The sequence below is a fragment of the Propithecus coquereli genome, unplaced genomic scaffold, assembly GCF_000956105.1.
Source record: "Propithecus coquereli isolate 6110/MARCELLA unplaced genomic scaffold, Pcoq_1.0 Scaffold66, whole genome shotgun sequence".
NCBI lineage: Eukaryota > Metazoa > Chordata > Mammalia > Primates > Indriidae > Propithecus > Propithecus coquereli.
Window position 1 is genome coordinate 9,779,910 of NW_012152618.1, and position 18,401 is coordinate 9,798,310.

The 18,401-nt window shown below is 45.9% G+C and overlaps 1 protein-coding gene across 1 annotated transcript; it reads left to right on the plus strand.

Annotated features, from left to right (window-relative positions):
• Positions 1-3,953: 3,953 nt before the first annotated feature.
• KCTD13 (potassium channel tetramerization domain containing 13) lies at positions 3,954-18,328 on the plus strand. Its single transcript, XM_012660173.1, has 6 exons — positions 3,954-4,409; positions 6,038-6,207; positions 14,654-14,743; positions 14,834-14,886; positions 15,885-16,080; positions 17,892-18,328. Exons 1-6 carry the CDS (start codon positions 4,166-4,168, stop codon positions 18,126-18,128), a joined length of 990 nt encoding a protein of 329 aa, XP_012515627.1. The 5' UTR covers positions 3,954-4,165; the 3' UTR covers positions 18,129-18,328.
• The last annotated feature ends 73 nt before the right edge of the window (positions 18,329-18,401 follow it).

The window sequence follows — 18,401 nt, forward strand, 5'->3', positions numbered from 1 at the left end:
ACTCTCTTAATATGGTTATTAAAATAAGGATTAAGTTCCAACATGAGTTTCAGAGGGGACAAACATTCAAACCATAGCACACACACATACAAAAAGAGTGACATTACAGCTTACTTAAAAAATAACTTTAAAAAAACCCACAAAGACAAAAAAATAATAACTCAGGCACTTGAAAATTTAATCAAGCCATGCAACTAAAAAGCCAGCATTTATTCGTATGTAAAGGAGGGAAATAAAATTATCACCTATGTTAAAAAAAATAATCTCAGTTTTTGACAAAATACAAACAATCTCCTCGTGGGGCTTTCTTACCTTTTTGTCCTGAAGTACCTCTCAAATGAAAAATCTTGTTATTGTCAAATGGCTAGTGCAATTCCAAATTGTTCCTGGTGAAACGGCATCAGTTAGAGAGATAAGAGTATAAGTTAGTGTGATCGTGAGAAAACATGAAGTGAGCAGGTCTTTGACCCAATTTCAGTTGAGACAAGGATCCAAAAGGATGGTGCTCATGCAACTTTGTATCTCCAAAACTTGGCCAAAGGCCAATCATCACTGATCAGGGGCCAGAGAAAACCTCTGGATTCTGGGCAAAAGACATGAAACAAAGCAATGTGCAAGGACAAAGACAAAATTGAAGAAGTCCTTACCAAAGTTTTGACATAATGACCCAGGGCAAAGTTTATCCAAAGGACACTGGTCTGAGAATACTTTCCGAATTGTACGGCCTCTGGGGCTGGTCGTAGGACAGACTTACTGGCTCTTGGTTGATGGAGTGATTTGTCTGGTTAATTCTGATAACCAATGAGACTCTGGGATACTAACTAATTGCAAGACCCCTGAACAGTTGGCGTCCCCAACTTCTTAGAGGGACAAGTCCCCAGCTTCTGTTCAGTAACCAGAGATTGAGCAATAATAGGTTTGTGATGCCCTTACACATCCAGGGCTCCACACTTGACCTTTCCTTATAGACTTTTCCTCTTATAGACAAACATTCAAAACACTAGACAACAGACCATAGGAACAGGTGTAGAAGGACAGAAAACAATTTCACCGAGGACAAAATAAAAATCTGATCAGATAACCAAAAAATCCACGGGGACGTTATTCCAAGTGTAAAAAAATAAAATCAAAATAAACCCAATGCTTAAGGGTCTCAACAAAGTATCAGAGCTCAATTTGGTGAGAACTTACCTCCAGCCATCAGTAGGATGGCACGTTGGAGACACAAGGGATTTCAGATGTGCACAGTTACTAGAGTCAAGGCTTCTAGTCCAAGGCAGTGAGGGCTTCAGCTGAATCTTTGTGGATACTCCATTTCTGACAATGCCCTCCTCCCAAAGACCACCAGGAATCATTCAACTACAGGTTGAATGATGAAGACTGAACACCTTGGGGAACCATGGACATCTCAGCAAGTGCATGTTAGAAAGGACTTATTACAGGATTTGGGCTTGTGTTAGGTGATTTCCTAAGAGGGTTCAAGAAAGGGAGATTTGCTCTAGGTTGGATGCTGTCAGGAAGCAGGGACAATTCTTTTTGGCTATCTTAATATTTACTTACTTACTTAGTTATTTTTTAGTGACACGGTCTCACTCTGTTGCCCAGGCTGGAATGCAGTGGCATTATAGCTTACTGCAGCCTCGAACTCCTGGCCTCAAGCAATCCTCTCACCCTGGCCTCCCAAAGCACTGGGATTACAAGCATAAGGCACTGCACCTGGTCTAATAATTCTTATCTGAAGATGTGAGGAATGAAACAGGGCTAAAGCTGTGCTTGGTAAAGAAGCAGCAGTCACTTACACTATGGGAGAGGGGGTTGTGCTTGGTCATTTTTGTGGCTTGAACAATGTTGTTTTTGTGTTGAGATATGATTACAGAGTGGTCTTTTTCTTAATCCATCAGTCAAAGAGTGACCTTGTCTGATGTTGGTGTTTTGTGAAATTGTTTCTGCTTAACGGGGCAACACCACAGCTTCGCTGTTGGTGCCAGGCCAGCTCCTAGCAACACCGAGGCTTCTGGAGGGAGAGTGCAAACCAGCTCCCAGCTGTCAGGGGTTGCTTTTCTCTTTTCACCGCTACACTTGAAAAATCAGAATTGGCAACCTCTTTGGTAGAACGTGAGCCCTCCAGGTCACCACAGGCACATTTCTCTCCAATAGATGACTTTATAATTGTTCCACTTGACTCATTTACACTCCTATTTATCCCCTGCAGGCAATTAAATTTGCACCTCTCACTAAAGCAGAAAAGGAACCAACTAAGACCAGAGAGAAGTCACTTGTCTAGGATCTTCTGTTATTGAGCAAATGAGCTTGCCTGCCTGATGTGCACAGAGGTCAATACTATGGCACTGGCTTTTGAGAAAAGACAGGCTTTCATGGCAGGGCCAGCCAGCAAGGAGATAGGAGGCAGGCTCAAATCTGTCTCCCTAGTTTGAGGTCTGGGACAAGTTTATGGGTTTGGAGGGAAAGGGAAAGGATTTAGGAATGTTGGCTTGTCAGGGTCTTATTGGAGGGCTTCAAATTGGCCATTTACAGTAAGGTAGGTTGAGGCAGATCTTAGCTGCGGATGTTCTGGGCCAACGGATGCCTCACTTCTAAAAGAGTTCTGGTGTTCATGTTCCTGTAATGTCTTGGTCTTCTTGATTCCAAAGGGAGGAATCATTGGTTCCGGGTGTTGTTAGAGGTCAAAAGTTTTTCTATTGGGCATGCCTCAGCTACATGACTTGCAGCTTTTGACTTTTATATCTACAAGGTAATGACATTTTGTTACGAACAGAGTAGGCCCACTTTGGGCTGGTCCCATGGTTACAATCCCAGTGAACTGGTAGCAGACTTGAAACTAAAACTGACTCTATGTTTGGTTTTCCCTGCAGCAACCCCTCACCCTCAGCTAGATATTAGAGGTAGATTCTTAAATCTCTGCTGCATCAGACTCTAAACTGGATGCAAATCAGGTCAGATAAAAACACTTCTCTGTCAGGTGCAGTAGCTTGCGCCTGTAATCCCAGCACTTTGGGAGACCCAGCTGGGAGGATCGCTTGAGGCAAGGAGTTCAAGACCAGCCTGGGCAACACAGCAAGACCCCCATCTCCACAAAAAAAGTATATAAAAAAAAATTACCCAGGCCCGGTGGCTTGCACATGTAGTCCTAGCTGCTCAGGAGGCTCAGGCAGGAGGATCACTTGAGCCCAGGACTGAGGGTTACACTGAGTTATGATCCAGTCAGTGCACTCCAGCCTGGGCAAAAGAGTGAGACCCTGTCTCTAAAAACAAAAACCAAAAAACCCATTTTCTACTACACTTTTCTGTCAAGAGTGGTTCCTATCTCATTTCTTTCTTCTTGCGGGGTTGGGTGCTAGGTCTCAGGACATTAGGTGGGATACTAAGACCTTTGCTCAGCTGCTCCAGCCACCCCCAACATTCCTTCTGCTCTTCGCATTGACCAGGCGTGCTCCTGCCTGGTCTTTGTACCCGCCCTTCCCTCTGCCTAGAACCTATTCCTGCCATCTTCACATGGCTGCTGCTTCTCAGATCTCCACCTCAGAGAGACCTCCCATCCTTGGCGCCCTCGCACCATTGCCATCCCTCTGAGAGCCACCCCAGTTAGGCCTCCTTTAAGAGCTTCCCTTGGTGCTTTGTTCGCAGTTCTTGTCACAGTCTCTCAAGTGTTTGAGGCTGGGAGGCGGGAAACCTTGCCCGATATCCTGCCCTCTCTGGGGCCTCAGTTTTCCCTTCACACCCACGAAGCGCTCAGACAGCAGAGACCCAATCACGGGGCGGGGACTTCGCTTTCCACATCCGGCAAGGGACCAGGCGCATCGTCCATATGGTGTCCGGGACTCCTAAGGGGACCGCGCCTCGCCCTGAAGGCGACACCATCCCACACGCTACCCCTCCACTGAGCCGGGAAACCACAGACCAAGCTCCTCACCTTGCGGCCCCGCCCCCAGTCGGGGGCGGAGCCTAAACGCGCCGGCGCAGCTGCCGGCGCTGGCTTCCGGGTAGTGCGAGCGCGGTGGGGTAGAGGGCCAGTGCCGCCGAGTAGCTGCGGCGAGTGGGTGTGTGCGCGGAGCGGTCTGGCCCTAGGGCAAGCGTGCGGGGGTCTTTGGGAGAGGGCTGGAGGGTGCAAAGAGCCTGGGATCGCCGCCTGCCACAGCTACCTGGCATGTCGGCTGAGGCCTCGGGCCCGGCGGCAGCCGTGGCCCCGTCCCTGGAAGTCTCTAAGCCCTCAGGTCTCGAGCCTGGCTCCGCCGCCTACGGTCTCAAGCCGCTGACCCCGAACAGCAAGTACGTGAAGCTGAACGTGGGCGGCTCGCTGCACTACACCACGCTGCGCACCCTCACGGGACAGGACTCCCTGCTCAAGGCCATGTTCAGCGGCCGTGTGGAGGTGCTTACCGACGCCGGAGGTACGTGCGCCGCCTTCACTTGTGCCTTCCTCCGTCCCCTAGATCTCCACCTCCCTTTGCCCTGTCTTTTATCGCTCAGGCTTTTTGCCCCTTCTCTCTTCTCACTACTGTCCGGTCAACTCATTCTCACCTCTCCTCCAGCCCCCACATCCCATCTCATCTCCCCTTTCTCATTCATAATCTCCCTCATTCCCCGTCCTTTACCCCTATCAATAACCAACATTAACGGAACTCCTAACTCTGCCGGGTGCTGTGGTAAGTGATTGAACATGTCACTTCATAATCGTCGTTATCAATTTTCCCACCCTTCATCCTGCAACTCAAAAGACTTGGGAACCAGCCCTGCTGCTTCACTTTCAACCTTCACTTTCTTCCAACTGCCCAGCCTTGTGTTCCCTTCTCAGATCTGCTGACAACCAGCCTGGAAAGCTGGGAGATCTTGTCTGTCTCTCTGTTCCCCTAACACGGGTCCTTGTACACTCTAGGAATCTGTCTGTAAATGCAGATTGTAGAAGGAGAAGGCTGCTTTGGGTTTGCCAGGGACACCAGAGTGGAGAGTGGACAGTTCTCCTTTGCCTGTGAACCTTACCTCCTTGGAGTGTTGCATTCAAGTTCGGACCCCACATACTCAGTGGGACCTAAAAATTTGGGGTTTTTTTTGGGGGGAGGGGTGATTAGAGGGAGTTAATAAGGATTACAAGAGCAGGAAAATAAAAAAATTGGGAGGTAGAGCTCAGCCTTCAAATATCAAAGGCGAAGAATTCATTTATTCAATAAATATTTGTAAAATAATCTGAAGATATTTAGGTAAACAAACCTGACAAAATTAGCCTATGAAGTTTCCTTTTCTGGGGAGAGGTGGGAGTAGGGAAGACCAATAAGCAAGTAAACAAACAAGCAAAATATATGCAATTGCATATAGTAATAAATTCTACGAAGAATATAAAGGTTAAGGCTGGGTGCAGTGGCTCACGCCTATAATCCTAGCACTCTGGGAGGCTGAGGGGGAGGATCGCTTGAGGTCAGAAGTTCAAGACCAGCCTGGGTAAGAGCGAAACCCCTGTCTCTACTAAAAATAGAAAAAATGAGCGGAGCGTGGTGGCACACCTATAGTGTTAGCTACTCTGGAGGCTGAAGCAGGAGAATCACTTGAGCCCAGGAGTTTGAGGTTGCAGTGAGCTATGATGATGCCACTGCACTCTAGCCCAGGCGACAGAGACTCTGTCTCAAAAAAAAAAATATATATATAAGGTTAAAAATGTTAGTGAACTGGAGGGTAAGAATAGACAGTTTAATTAAATAGGATGGTCAGAATTAACATCAGGGGTTAGAGGTTTATTGATATGGTAATTCTGTAAGACCTTTCTCACAGTGAGAGTCTTCTGACTGTAAAACAGATTTGGGAGGGAAGTTTCTGTGGCTGGATATGTGTAAAAGCACATCCAGCCACATCATCCAGCCTCACTGGAGATATTTTAAAGGGATTGTCTTGAACATGGCAAAGGTTTGAGACAGATCAATATTCAGACCTTTCTTTGTGGCTTTGGAATCCTTTTTACATAAAAATTTAGTTGCTCCAGAGCGCCCAGAAGAGCCGTCCTTCCTCCTGCCTCTCCCCACCCCAACAGGTTGGGTGCTGATTGACCGGAGCGGCCGTCACTTTGGTACAATCCTCAACTACCTGCGAGACGGGTCCGTGCCACTGCCTGAGAGTACCAGAGAACTGGGGGAGCTACTAGGCGAAGCACGCTACTACCTGGTACAGGGCCTGATTGAGGACTGCCAGCTGGCGCTACAGGTAAGGGTCCTCCCCACCTCCTGAGTCCCTTTGTTCATGTTCCTGGGAGAGCTGCGCAAGCAGATATTAGGACAGAAAAAGGAGACACGGGGTAAAGCCTGGAGAGTCTGGCCCTGACTGCCATAACCCCAGAGAATTTGGGGGTACTGTCTTCTGCATCTGTGCTCCCTCAGCAGGTCCCCCACACCACCTCTTGCCAGGATCATTGCAGTGGTTGTTGAATAACTGCTCTCAGCTTCTTGCTGTTCCTACCCAGCCAGTCCAGCCGTTACACTACCACCTGAGTAGTTATTCTTAAACACAACCCCAATCTAGTCTCTCTCTTGCTCAGAGATCCTAAATAGCTCCTTCCTGCCACTAGGGAAAAACATCTAAATTTAAATTGAAATATAGTAACCTCCATGATCTGGTCCTATCTTAGGAGGCAGTGTTCCCTCATGTCTTCCACCCCCAGGGGCTTTCTAGTTTTTTGTTGTTGTTTTTTTTTTAAAGCAGTGAAATCCTTTCCTTAAATGAAATCTAGTAGAAGCAGAGTTACTTCCAGTAAAACAGGGTTGAGGATCCAGGGCCCCACCTGCTGGGCTCCACTTCTGTCGACCCCTTAGGGTTCTGAGCAGCAGAGCTTGGAAAATGCAGCCAGGACATAGGGGCTCCTTTTCACCTCTGCCACAGCTGACAGTGACCTTGAGTGAGTCCATTCCTACCTCTGGTGTTCTGTCCTCATGTTCCGAAAGATAGGGAACTGAGAAAAATAAGTACAATGTAGTCAGTGTTACATAAAGCTTTTTGTTGTTTTATTTTTACAAGGTTAAAATTGTCCTTTCTTTTTTGATGTAATAATAATAGGAGATTATAAGGGATCTTATTTAATGCCCTTTATAGATTAAAAAGTGACAACTCTGAACAATTTTCTGTTATCTCAGGAATACTTGATGGTTCTTGAAATCCAAAGGTACAGGATTCCTTTGGACAGTATCCATGTTTTTCAAACTTTTTGATTGAAGCCCATGGGGGAAAAATGCTTTTTTAAATTTTTTTTTTAAGAGAGTCTCAGCCAGGCGCGGTGGCTCACGCATGTAATCCTAGCACTCTGGGAGGCTGAGGCTGGCAAATTGTTTGAGCTCAAGAGTTTGAGACCAGCCTGAGCAAGAGTGAGACCCCGTCTCTACTACAAAAATAGAAAGAAATTAGCTGGACAACTAAAAATATATAGAGAAAATTAGCCGGTATGGTGGCGCATGCCTGTAGTCCCAGCTACTCAGGAGGCTGAGGCAAGGGGATCGCTTGAGCCCAGGAGTTTGAGGTTGCTATGAGTGAGGCTGACGCCACGGCACTCTAGCCTGGGCAACAGAGTGAGACTCTGTCTCAAAAAAAAAAAAAAAAAAAGACAGAGTATCACTCTGTCACCCAAGCTAGAGTGTAGTGGCATGATCATAGCTCACTGCAAACTCAAACTCCTGGGCTCAAGCAATCCTCCTGCCTCAACCTCTTGAGTAGCTGGGACCAAAAATGCATTTTATACTCGTGTATATATAACTGAAATAAGAATTTTATAAAATGATACTTTTAGTGAAATGTACTCTGATATATTCTGGGTTTATTTCTTTCTTTTTAATGCTGTTTGGGACCCATTAAACTTATTTCATGACCCATTAGTGAGTTACCACTTGCAGTTTGGAAAACATTCATTGAACTAAATCTTGGAAGTTCATTCCTGCTCTATAGTTTTAAATTAGCTAATGTTATTGCATACCCTCTGTGTGTCAGCAGTAATTCTGCTCTCTGCTAGTGTATACATCTTACACCCTTGTTTGACATAAAAAGAAACACAAGGGAACTTGGATGATGCATCTAAGGTCAGAGAATCAGTAATCAGCAGAGCTCATATTTAATCCAGGTTATCTGACTCCCAAATGCAGTGCTTTTTTGTGTTCCTGCTCCCTCCTTTCCAGGTTTCCCAGTGACAAATCCATTCCCACCCTACACAGCTCAGCACACTCCTCAGTGTATGGTACTTAATCGTCATTGGTCTGTGCAAATCTTTTCCTTTTATTTTATTTTTTCCCCCTTCATTCCCAATCCCCTACCCGCTTCCCTTTTCCCCAGGGGATCCTGTCCAATTCTAATGTTTTGATACATATACTTGGAGTGTGTTTGTACCCTTGGAAAGCTAAAGCATTGTTTATATATGTATGCATTTTAGATTTCCACAAATGGCATTGAGTTATGGATCATGTTCTGTTTCATAGTTTTTTTAGTCAACATTTTTTCAAGATCTATTCATGCTTTTGTATGGACATCTAGTTCTTTGCTTCTAACGGCTTCACAGGACGGTGTTCATTCACCATATTTTATTTATACATTCTCCTGAGATTGGAGACCTAGATTGCCACCCACTTCCTGCCCCCACAAAATGCCACCGTGAGCATCCTTGCACATGGTCCCTTATGGTTCTGCACTAGAGTTTCTCGTGACTGTAGCTGGGAGAGAATTGTTGGATCACAGGACACATGTACACCGAATTTTAGTAAATATCTTCAGATTGCTCTCCTGGATGGTTATGTTATAGTACTTTATACTCATGTTCAGCAGTGCATAAGAGATCCCATTTCTGCATATCCTAAACAACACATGGCATCATCCAACTTTCTAATTTTGCCAATCTGATGAGTGTAGGATGATCTCATTTTAATTTGCATACCTCTGATTACTAATGAGGTTGAGCATCTTTTCATATACTCACTAGCTTTTTTGGTTCCCCCTTGTGTGAATTGCTTATTCATACTCTTTACCAAATTTTTTACTGTTTCCTTTCTTTTTCTTGTTGCTTTGCAGGAGAACCTTGCATATTTTAGTTTAGTTCCTAGGAAGAATTAAACCCTATTACATTAGGGCATGTATTATATATGCTGTAAGGCTGCAGTCCCCAATCCACGGGCCATGACCCGTTACCATCCGTGGCCTGTTAGGAAACAGACGTCTATCACCGCCTGAGCTCTGTACCATAACCTCCCCCCTACCCACAACGACATCCCACTCCCTCATCCCTAGTCCATGGAAAAATTGTCTTCCATGAAACTGGCCCCTGGTGCCAAAAAGGTTGGGGACCACTGCTCTAAAGTATGTTTTTTACATAATATATAACTTTTCTCCCAAGCATCTAGAATGGTACTATTTTTTTTTTTTTTTTTTTATAACTTTTCTCCCAAGCATCTAGAATGGTACTATTTTTTTTTTTTTTTTTTGAGACAGAGTCTGCCTCTGTTGCCCAGGCTAGAGTGCCGTGGCATCAGCCTAGCTCACAGCAACCTCAAACTCCTGGGCTCAAGCAATCCTCCTGCCTCAGCCTCCCAAGTAGCTGGGACTACAGGCACGCACCACCATGCCCAGCTAATTTTTTCTATATGTGCGTGTATATATATATATATATATATATATATATATATATTTTAGTTGTCCAGATCATTTCTTTCTATTTTTCAGTAGAGACGGAGTCTCGCTTTTATTCAGGCTGGTCTCGAACTCCTGACCTTGAGGGATCCACCCGCCTTGGCCTCCCAAAGTGCTAGGATTACAGGCGTGAGCCACTGGCCCGGCCTAGAATGGTACTATTTACCTGCCATACTTGGGAGAGTTCAAATTATTTGCTGGTTTTTGAGATTCAGTTGAGGAACCCCAGTTGAGAAAATCTGTTCTAGATAGTAATTTCTAGTTAAGATATTGCCAGTATTTTCTCTTGGAATGTCACCTGTGTGTGGCATCTGGTATTGAATAGAAATCTTTGATTTTTAAAATTACAAATAACCATTTATTATTTTTAAAGCAGTATTGAGTTGTAGTATGAATTGTAGAAATTTAGGAAACATAGATGACCCAAAAAATAAAAGTACCAAATATCCTTCCAGGTCTTTTCCTGTGTGCTATGTGTGTGTGTGTTTGCCAAAATACAATCATGTTGTATGAACTGTTTTGTAATCTTCTTTTATTGTCGTTGTTAATAATTGCCATCTTTCCATATCAATAAAATTTTATTTAATGTCTCGGGCATACTCCAGTTTCTCCAGTTGTTCCAGAAATGTTTTTTATAGCTGGTTCATCTAGACCAGGATCCAGTGTAGATCCTTTCATTGTGTCTGGTTGCTGTGTTCGCCTCTTATAATCCAAAATGGTCCCTTTCTTTCTCATGATGCTGACTTATTAAAGAGAGTGCCAGACTGCCAATTGTCTTGGATAATGACCCGCTTTCTAAATTTGCCTGTTGTTTACTCATGGTATCGTTTGGTTGGTTACCACCCTATCCTGAATTTCCTGTAAATTAGACTATAGATTTAAAGGCTTAATATTAAACATTTTGGTTAGAATATACTTTTTAGGTACTGTTACATATTTCATGTTGTGTTAATGGAGAAACTCATAATATTGCTAATATGACCCATCATTAATGATACTTAGAATTGGCCTCTGGATTCACGTGATGGTGGTTGGATCCCTCCCTTATTTGGGTACTATTAACATATGAATGGCAGTTATTTGCCAACAATAGACCAATTGATAATCCTTGCTTGAGTCAATAATTTCATTAAGGTTGTAGGATAATTATAATTCTGTCATTTCTTCAGCTTTATTACATGGGATTATTTGTAAAGTCATGCTTTGCATTGAGAAATTCTTGATTTTAATGTAGTCAAATTCCTCAACATTTTTGGCCTAATAGTATATATCCTTATGGGGTCTTGTTTAAGAAATTGTTTTTTGTTCTAAATTTCCTATTAGCTTTATAGTTTTACATGTGGATCTTTTAATCTAAATGGAACTCACTTCTGTAAATGTGAATTATGAGAGGATTTAACCTTTTTCTTTTTTGTCCTTCATAAGCTGAGCTTGTTTTCCCAGTGCCATCTATTAATCAGTCTGGTAGCCGGCACACAAGATGGCCACGAGCGATTCTTCCTGCTGGTGTCCAGTCTCTTGTCTACCTCCTCCTACACTGAATAGGGCTGACCTACGTAACCAATAGGATGTTGCAGAAATGATAGTGTGTGAATTTTGAAGCTAGGTTGTAAAACACGTTATAGCTTTTGGCTGTCTTTACTGTAGGAAGCCAGACGTTATGTGAGGACACTCAAACAGCCCTAGGGAGAGGTACACTTGATGAGGAACTGAAGCCTCCTGCCAACAGCCGGCACAGACTCCCAGCCACATGGGTGAACGGTCTCAGAGGCAAGCCTTCACATGGCTGCAGCTTCTTGAGAGACCCTGGGCCAGGACTACCCAGTCAAGCCAATCTCAAATTCCTGACTCACAGAAACTGGGCAATAATAAATGTTTCTTGTTGTTTTAAACTGCTAAGTTGATAGTTATCTGTTTCCCAGGAATAGATAGCAGCTTTTGGTTTCTGGAATGGGGTCTGCCATAACAAAAACCTTAAATGCAGAAGTAGTTTTAGAACTGAGAATTGGGCAGAGGCTGGAAGGACTTTCAGGAGAGTGTTAATAAAAAGAAGAGTCTGTTAACAGAAGTCTGATGATCTTTGAGGAGGCTGCAGTGAGGGCTTAAAGAACAGTTAGGAAAATGCTATTGGAAACTGATAGAAAGGGGATCCTTGTTGTGTAGTGGCAGAAAGTTTAGCAACACTGTCTCCCATAGTAATGTAGAAAGTACAAAATATACCTAATGAGCTGTATTAGGTATATTTAGCTGGGCGGTCTATCTGAGGAGATTTGCAGATAGAATGTTGAAGATGACACCTGGTTTCTTGTTGCTTATAGTAAAATAGAAGAGGAGAGGGTGAGCTAAAGAAAAACACTTGAACAAAAAAGAGCCAGAAATTGTTGGATTTGAAAATTCTCAGCCTTTCCAAATAAAAAATGATGTTTAACTTAACAAATGGTTTCCAAAGATTAAATAAAGGACATTCTCGGGAAAACATGAACTAAAGGTGAAGCTGAGGATGTGATTATAAAGTCCTTTCTTAATACCTCAGAAATGGTCGAGCGCAGTGGCTCATGCCTGTAAACCCAGCACTTTGGGGTCCCAGCCGGGAGGATCGCTTGAGGCCAGGAGTTCAAGACCAGCCTGGTCAACATAGTGAGACCCTGTTTCTACAAAAAAATTTAAAAATCAGCTGGGCATGGTGGCGTGTGCCCGTAGTCCTAGCTACTCAGGAGGCCGAGGCAGAAGGATCACTTGAGCCCAGAAGTTTGAGTCTATAGTGGGCTATTATGACACCACTGCACTCCAGCCTTCGTAACAGAGTGAGACCCTGTCTCTAACAACAACAACAACAAAAAGACCTCATTCAATTAAGTAATAGCACTGAGAAGCTTTAGGGTATTGTCTTTCAACACAAGCCCAAAGTAGAGAGTGCTTATCTTGCAGAGATTTGTGAGTGCAGATTTTTCTAATGAAGTGAACGCCAAGACTTGCAAGACACCCAATAAGTATTAAAGAGAATTGGCAGAAATGCTGCCAGCTTGGACTGAAAGGGACAGAGCCAGTGCAAAAGGAGAAGAGGGCTTTGGACCCCCAAACTTCTCCAGGCAAGAAGCAGGCTGAGGAAACACTGGAGCTGCAAACATCCTTCATGGAAGAGGCAGGATGACTCAGGGCAGAGTCAGGAGCCATGGAGAATCATTCCTGAACAGGAGCAGGCATCAAAGACTTCCCAACATTTGTCCAACTGGATTACGGAATTTCTATGGACCAATGACTTCTGTGTGCCTCCTGTTTCTCCCCTTTTTGAACAAGAGTGTCCCTAGTGGTTATCCTATGCCTGTTTCTGCCACTGTGTGTTGTGCGTATGGAGGAGATAACTTGCCTCTTTAGTTTACAGGTCTTCAGATAGCAAATGTCCTTAAAGAGCTGTAGTTAAGGAACTACACCCAAGAGCCACATCCCCACCTAGACCTGATTTAGATGTCAAAAGTCTGTACTTTGAGCTGATGCTGTAATGGGATGAGACTTTTGGGAATCTAGGGGGGTGTATTTTGCACGTGGGAGGGATGTGAGTCAGTGGGGGATAGAGGGGCAACTATGGATCCAGCCCTTAAGGCAGTCCCAATGATTCTTGTCCCCTGGTACTCATTCCCTTGTGTCATCTCCTTCCACACTGGATAGGGCTGACAAAGCTAGGTCACAAAAGACAGTGAGGCCTCCATCTTGTTTTCTCTCGGATTGTGGAGAAGTCAGCCACCATGTTATGAGGACACTCAAGCAACCCTGTGGAGAGGTCCAAATGGCCGGGATTAGATGTTTCCTGCCAGCAGCCAGCATGAACTTGACTTGCCAACCATATAAATAAGCTTTCTCAGAAACAGATCCTCCAGAGGTGGTCATGCCTTCAGATGCCTGCAGCCCTGCTTACGTCTTGACTACAGCCTTATGAAAGTCACCATGCCAGACCACCTGGCTAAGCCACTCCTGAATTCCTGACCCACAGAAGCTGAATTAATAAATATCATTAATTTAAGCTGCTACGTTTTGGAGCAATTTGTTACACAGCAATAGATAACTAATACACACTCCATACTTCCCCCCACTCATTTGTGGTGTCTTTTAAAAAATACCAATTTTCATATATACACTGCTCTGTTTCTGAGCTCTCTTTTGTGTTCCGTGGGATTCTTGTTTTTTTCTGCACTAGAACCACACTGTTCTCACAATATGCATTGTATTGTATCTTAATATCTGGCAGCATCAGCCTCTGCTTTTTGCTCTTTTTAAAAATTGACCTACGTAATTGTAGACTTTTATTCTTCCATATTAAAGAGTTAAAGAGTCTCAGGAGTTTAGAAAAAAGTTCTGGCATTAGAATTGCACATTTAGTTTTCAAGGTTGGGAGAGGTGAGAAGGATTTTGGCATGAAGATTCTGAAAGAGAAAGAAGCCACGTGTCTGCTTCTGATTCTTCCTCCAGCCTCGTCCAAGCCCACCAGGTTCATTCATTCAGCAAATATTCACAGTGCATGAGCTGGACAGTAGGCACTTACTCCCTAAGGTGGGAAGAGACAGGCCATAAACAAATATAGAAAAAATTAGAAAATGTCAGGAACTAAGTGCTGGGAATAAAATGAACTGATGATGTAAAAAAGGAGGCTGCCATACATAGTCAGGGGATTCAGGAGGAGGACTGGCGCTGAGGAGGCACCGTCTGAGCTGAGCAACGGTGCCAGCCCTGCAGACAGCTGATCGAAGGGTGTCCCAGGCAGGGGGAACAGCACAGGGCCAGGGTGGGCCCAAGCTGGATGTGTGAAGGAGTGAGGCATGGGTGGGTGAAGCCAGCATGCAAGGGGAGTGGTACAGATGAACTCAGAGGGGTCAAAGCCTATGGAACCCTGAGGAGTCTGGATTTTTCTCAACAGGGGCAACAAGCAGCATTTGAAGGCTTTTAAGTGGGGGAGCGAGTGGCCTTTGGTTGTGCTGTTAACCACCTTCCACTTCTTCCCCAGCAAAAAAGGGAGAACCTGTCCCCGCTGTGCCTCATCCCCACGGTGACATCTCCCCGGGAGGAGCAGCAGCTCCTGGCTAGCACCTCCAAGGTGAGGCCCCTGAGCCCTGCAGGGTGGAGGCTCACTGAGGGCCTCTCCCTGTAGCCTCACCCCCATCCTTCATCCTCTCTCCTCTGACAGCCCGTGGTGAAGCTCCTGCACAACCGCAGTAACAACAAGTACTCCTATACCAGGTGACCAGCAGGGGTGGGGGCACAGGTGTGCACTGGATGAAGCCCTGGGATTGGTCACAGCCCTGCCCCTGCCCAAGGGGAGGGCTACAGCCACACAGAGGGCCCATAAGAAAGGAGGGCCCATAAGGACACCTGCCTGGTCCGGGCACGATGGCTCACGCATGTAATCCTAGCACTCTGGGAGGCCGAGGTGGGAGGATCGCTTGAGCTCAGGAGTTTGAGACCAGCCTGAGCAAGAGCGAGACCCATCTCTACTAAAAGTAGAAAAATTAGCCAAGTGTCATAGTGCATGCTTGTAGTCCCAGCTACTTGGGAGGCTGAGGCAGGAGGATTGCTTGAGCCCAGGAGTTTGAGGTTGCTGTGAGCTAGGCCAGTGCCACAGCACTCTAGCTAGTCATGGCAACAGAGTGAGACTCTGTCTCAAAAAAAAAAAAAAAAAGAACTGCCTAATGCAAATTCCAGCTCTGCCACTTACCCCCTGGACACTCTGGGCAGGTCATTTCCACTTCTGAGCTTCAGCTTTATCATCAGTAAATGGGTTTGGTGAGGATTAAGTGACAATGGCTAGCACTGTCCTAGTGCTTATTTTATAACAGACATTGCTGTAACTGCTCTCTTCATATTAACTGATGGAATCCTCCCAATTGTTTGAGGTAGATTTGTTGTGAGCTCCGTTTTACGGATGAGGAGGTTGAGGCACCAAGATGTGAAGTGACTTGCCTAGTGTCACCCAGTTAAAAGTGGTGGAGCTAGGATACCAGGCGCAGCAGCCTGGCTCCAGGGCTGACACAGGAGCCACTCTGCTGTGCTGGGTTTGCTCAGCAAATGCTGCCTCCCTTCTGAGGCCTACATAGCCTGGCCCCAGGGGTGGAGGAAGCTCCCTATTGGGCACTAAACCCCTAGGTAGGACCAGAGTGCTGGGAGTCTGGGCCCCTAGCCTGGGGGGGAAGTTGGGGACAAGCCAGCCATGCTGAGGTCTCCTGGACCGTGGTCCTCAGCACTTCAGATGACAACCTGCTTAAGAACATTGAGCTGTTTGACAAACTGGCCCTGCGCTTCCACGGGCGGCTCCTCTTCCTCAAGGATGTCCTGGGGGATGAGATCTGCTGCTGGTCTTTCTACGGGCAGGGCCGCAAAATCGCCGAGGTGTGCTGTACCTCCATTGTCTATGCTACGGAGAAGAAGCAGACCAAGGTCAGAAGGGGTCAGTGCCTGGCTGGGGAGGGCCAGGGGGTGATGGGCAGGACCGGGACCCTGGAGAAAGGCAGCTCAGCAGGTCAGGCAGGGGGAAGAGTCCGTCACGGGGAGTTAGGAGCCAGAATTCTCAGGTCTTGGCCGTGTGACATTGGGCAAGCCACCCATTATGATGGGTCTCCATTTCTCCACCTGTGAAATGAGGGTGTTGGTTTAGAGCAGGGTGCTTAACCTAGGCCAGTTGAATGGGTTTCAAGGCTATCTGCAATCCTCTGCAGTAGTCTTCAGGTTTGGGGGTATATATGTATTTTTCTGTACAGAAGGTCCATAGTTGTCAATAGGAACTCAGAAGGGTCCATTACCAAAAATAGGTTCTTAAAACCTCAAGGCCAGGTGGTCTCTTACTTAGTACATACTCTGAGTTGGTAGGTCCTAACTCATTAACATAGCAATCATGATGAATATTTCCCAAGCACCTACTGTGTGCTGAGTACCACACCAGGCTTAAACCAAGGTGGATGAAACCCTTCCTCATCTAGTCCCTTCTGAGCTTGACATGAGGGACATGCCTCAGGTACACCACAGTCATTGCAAGTCTCTAAGCACCCAGTCAGTACTATGTCACACCTCTTACCTCTGCACACACTATTTCCTCTTCCTAGAATTCTTCCTCATCCCGGCCTGCCTAGTGAACTTGGACTTATTCTTTAAGACCCAACCAGGCATCACTGTGGGATGCTTTCACTCATGAACTTTCAACCCAACAACCCCAGACAAAGTTGATCACACTCCCTTCTTAGTTGAAGACAGTGTTTACTGTGGTGTATGAGTTGGGAGGAGGGGTTGCTTCAGCAGTGGGGTGTATGCTCCTTGAGGCAATGTTGTGTCTTTTTCTTTCCTGTCTCACTGGCACTAGCCAGCCTGGCCCTTGTCACAGGGGAAGCTAGGAAACATTTGTTGAATCGTAAGGGAATGAATGAATGAGTGGCCCAGCTTCCAAGAAGCTTCCTGCGTGATTGGGAAGATAGGAAGATAAACCAATAATTCGAATAAAGTGTGCTGAGAGCTATATTAGTTAGATCCTTCTAAGGCTACACAAGGGGAACACCGCAGTCACCTCTTTGCCTTCATCCCTTTCCACACTCTCTCCATCATTCTGCCTCAGTTGCACTGGCTGCCTTGCTGGTCTTCAAATGAGACACTAGGTACACTCCTGACCCAGGGTTCTTACACTTGCTGTTGCTTTTTCCCAGGTTTCTCACTCTAGCTGGTTTCCTCCCTCTCCTCCTTTGGTTAAATGTCATCTTCTCAGTGAGGCCTTCCGTGAACTCCCTCTTTAAAGTTGTGACACTCCTGGCTCTGGCCATCTTGTCCCCTTTTCCTGCGTGTCTTTTCCCATAACATCATCATCTGACTTAGTTTATATGTTATTAAGTGTATGTCTGAGTCTTCTCCCTGGAATTTAAACTTCCTGAATTAAAAATTCCTCCCTGGAATTTTTGTTCACTGCTATTTTCCCAATGCCTAGAACAACACCTGGTACAGTACAGTCACTCAGTATTTGTCAGATGAAAAAGGATACCAAGAGACTGGGCAGGGAAGGAAAGAAAACAAATAATTCTGCCTGTCTGACTTCTTAGCTGGGCCTTGAAGTGTGACTTTGCTAAGAAGTGGCAGAGAAGATAGTCCAGGCCAAAGAACCTGATTGCCCAGGCTAGGAGGTGTGTCAGTACAGGGCCTGCTGGGGATGGGGGATGGCCCTGTGTGACTGAACCAGAGGATAGCAGCTGGGAATTGCTGGCCTTTTGCAGGTGGAATTCCCAGAGGCCCGGATCTTTGAGGAGACCCTGAACATCCTGATCTATGAGACTCCCCGGGGTCCAGATCCAGCCCTCCTGGAGGCCACAGGGGGTGCAGCTGGAGGTGGCGGGGTGGGTCGAGGGGAGGATGAAGAGAACCGAGAGCACCGTGTCCGCAGGATCCACGTCCGGCGCCACATCACCCACGACGAGCGTCCTCATGGCCAACAGATTGTCTTCAAGGACTGACCTTTGACTCTTCCCCTACCTTCCTCCTGCCCTGGGACCCAGTCCCTGTCTGGCTTTTCCTCCCCTTCCCAGACCTTTCCCCGGCTCTGCTGGCCAAGTCGTGGGTCTTCCCTCCGTCCCTTGGTTGCATGGTGCAGTTCACTTTGGCCCTTTTCCATTCATTCCCACCTCTTGCTAACAACACGGTACATTCCAGCCCCTTGCTTAGTCATAGCCCTTCAGAAGGCCAACATTCATCCCCTCATCCCCATTCTTGTCCTGCCCTCCCTCACC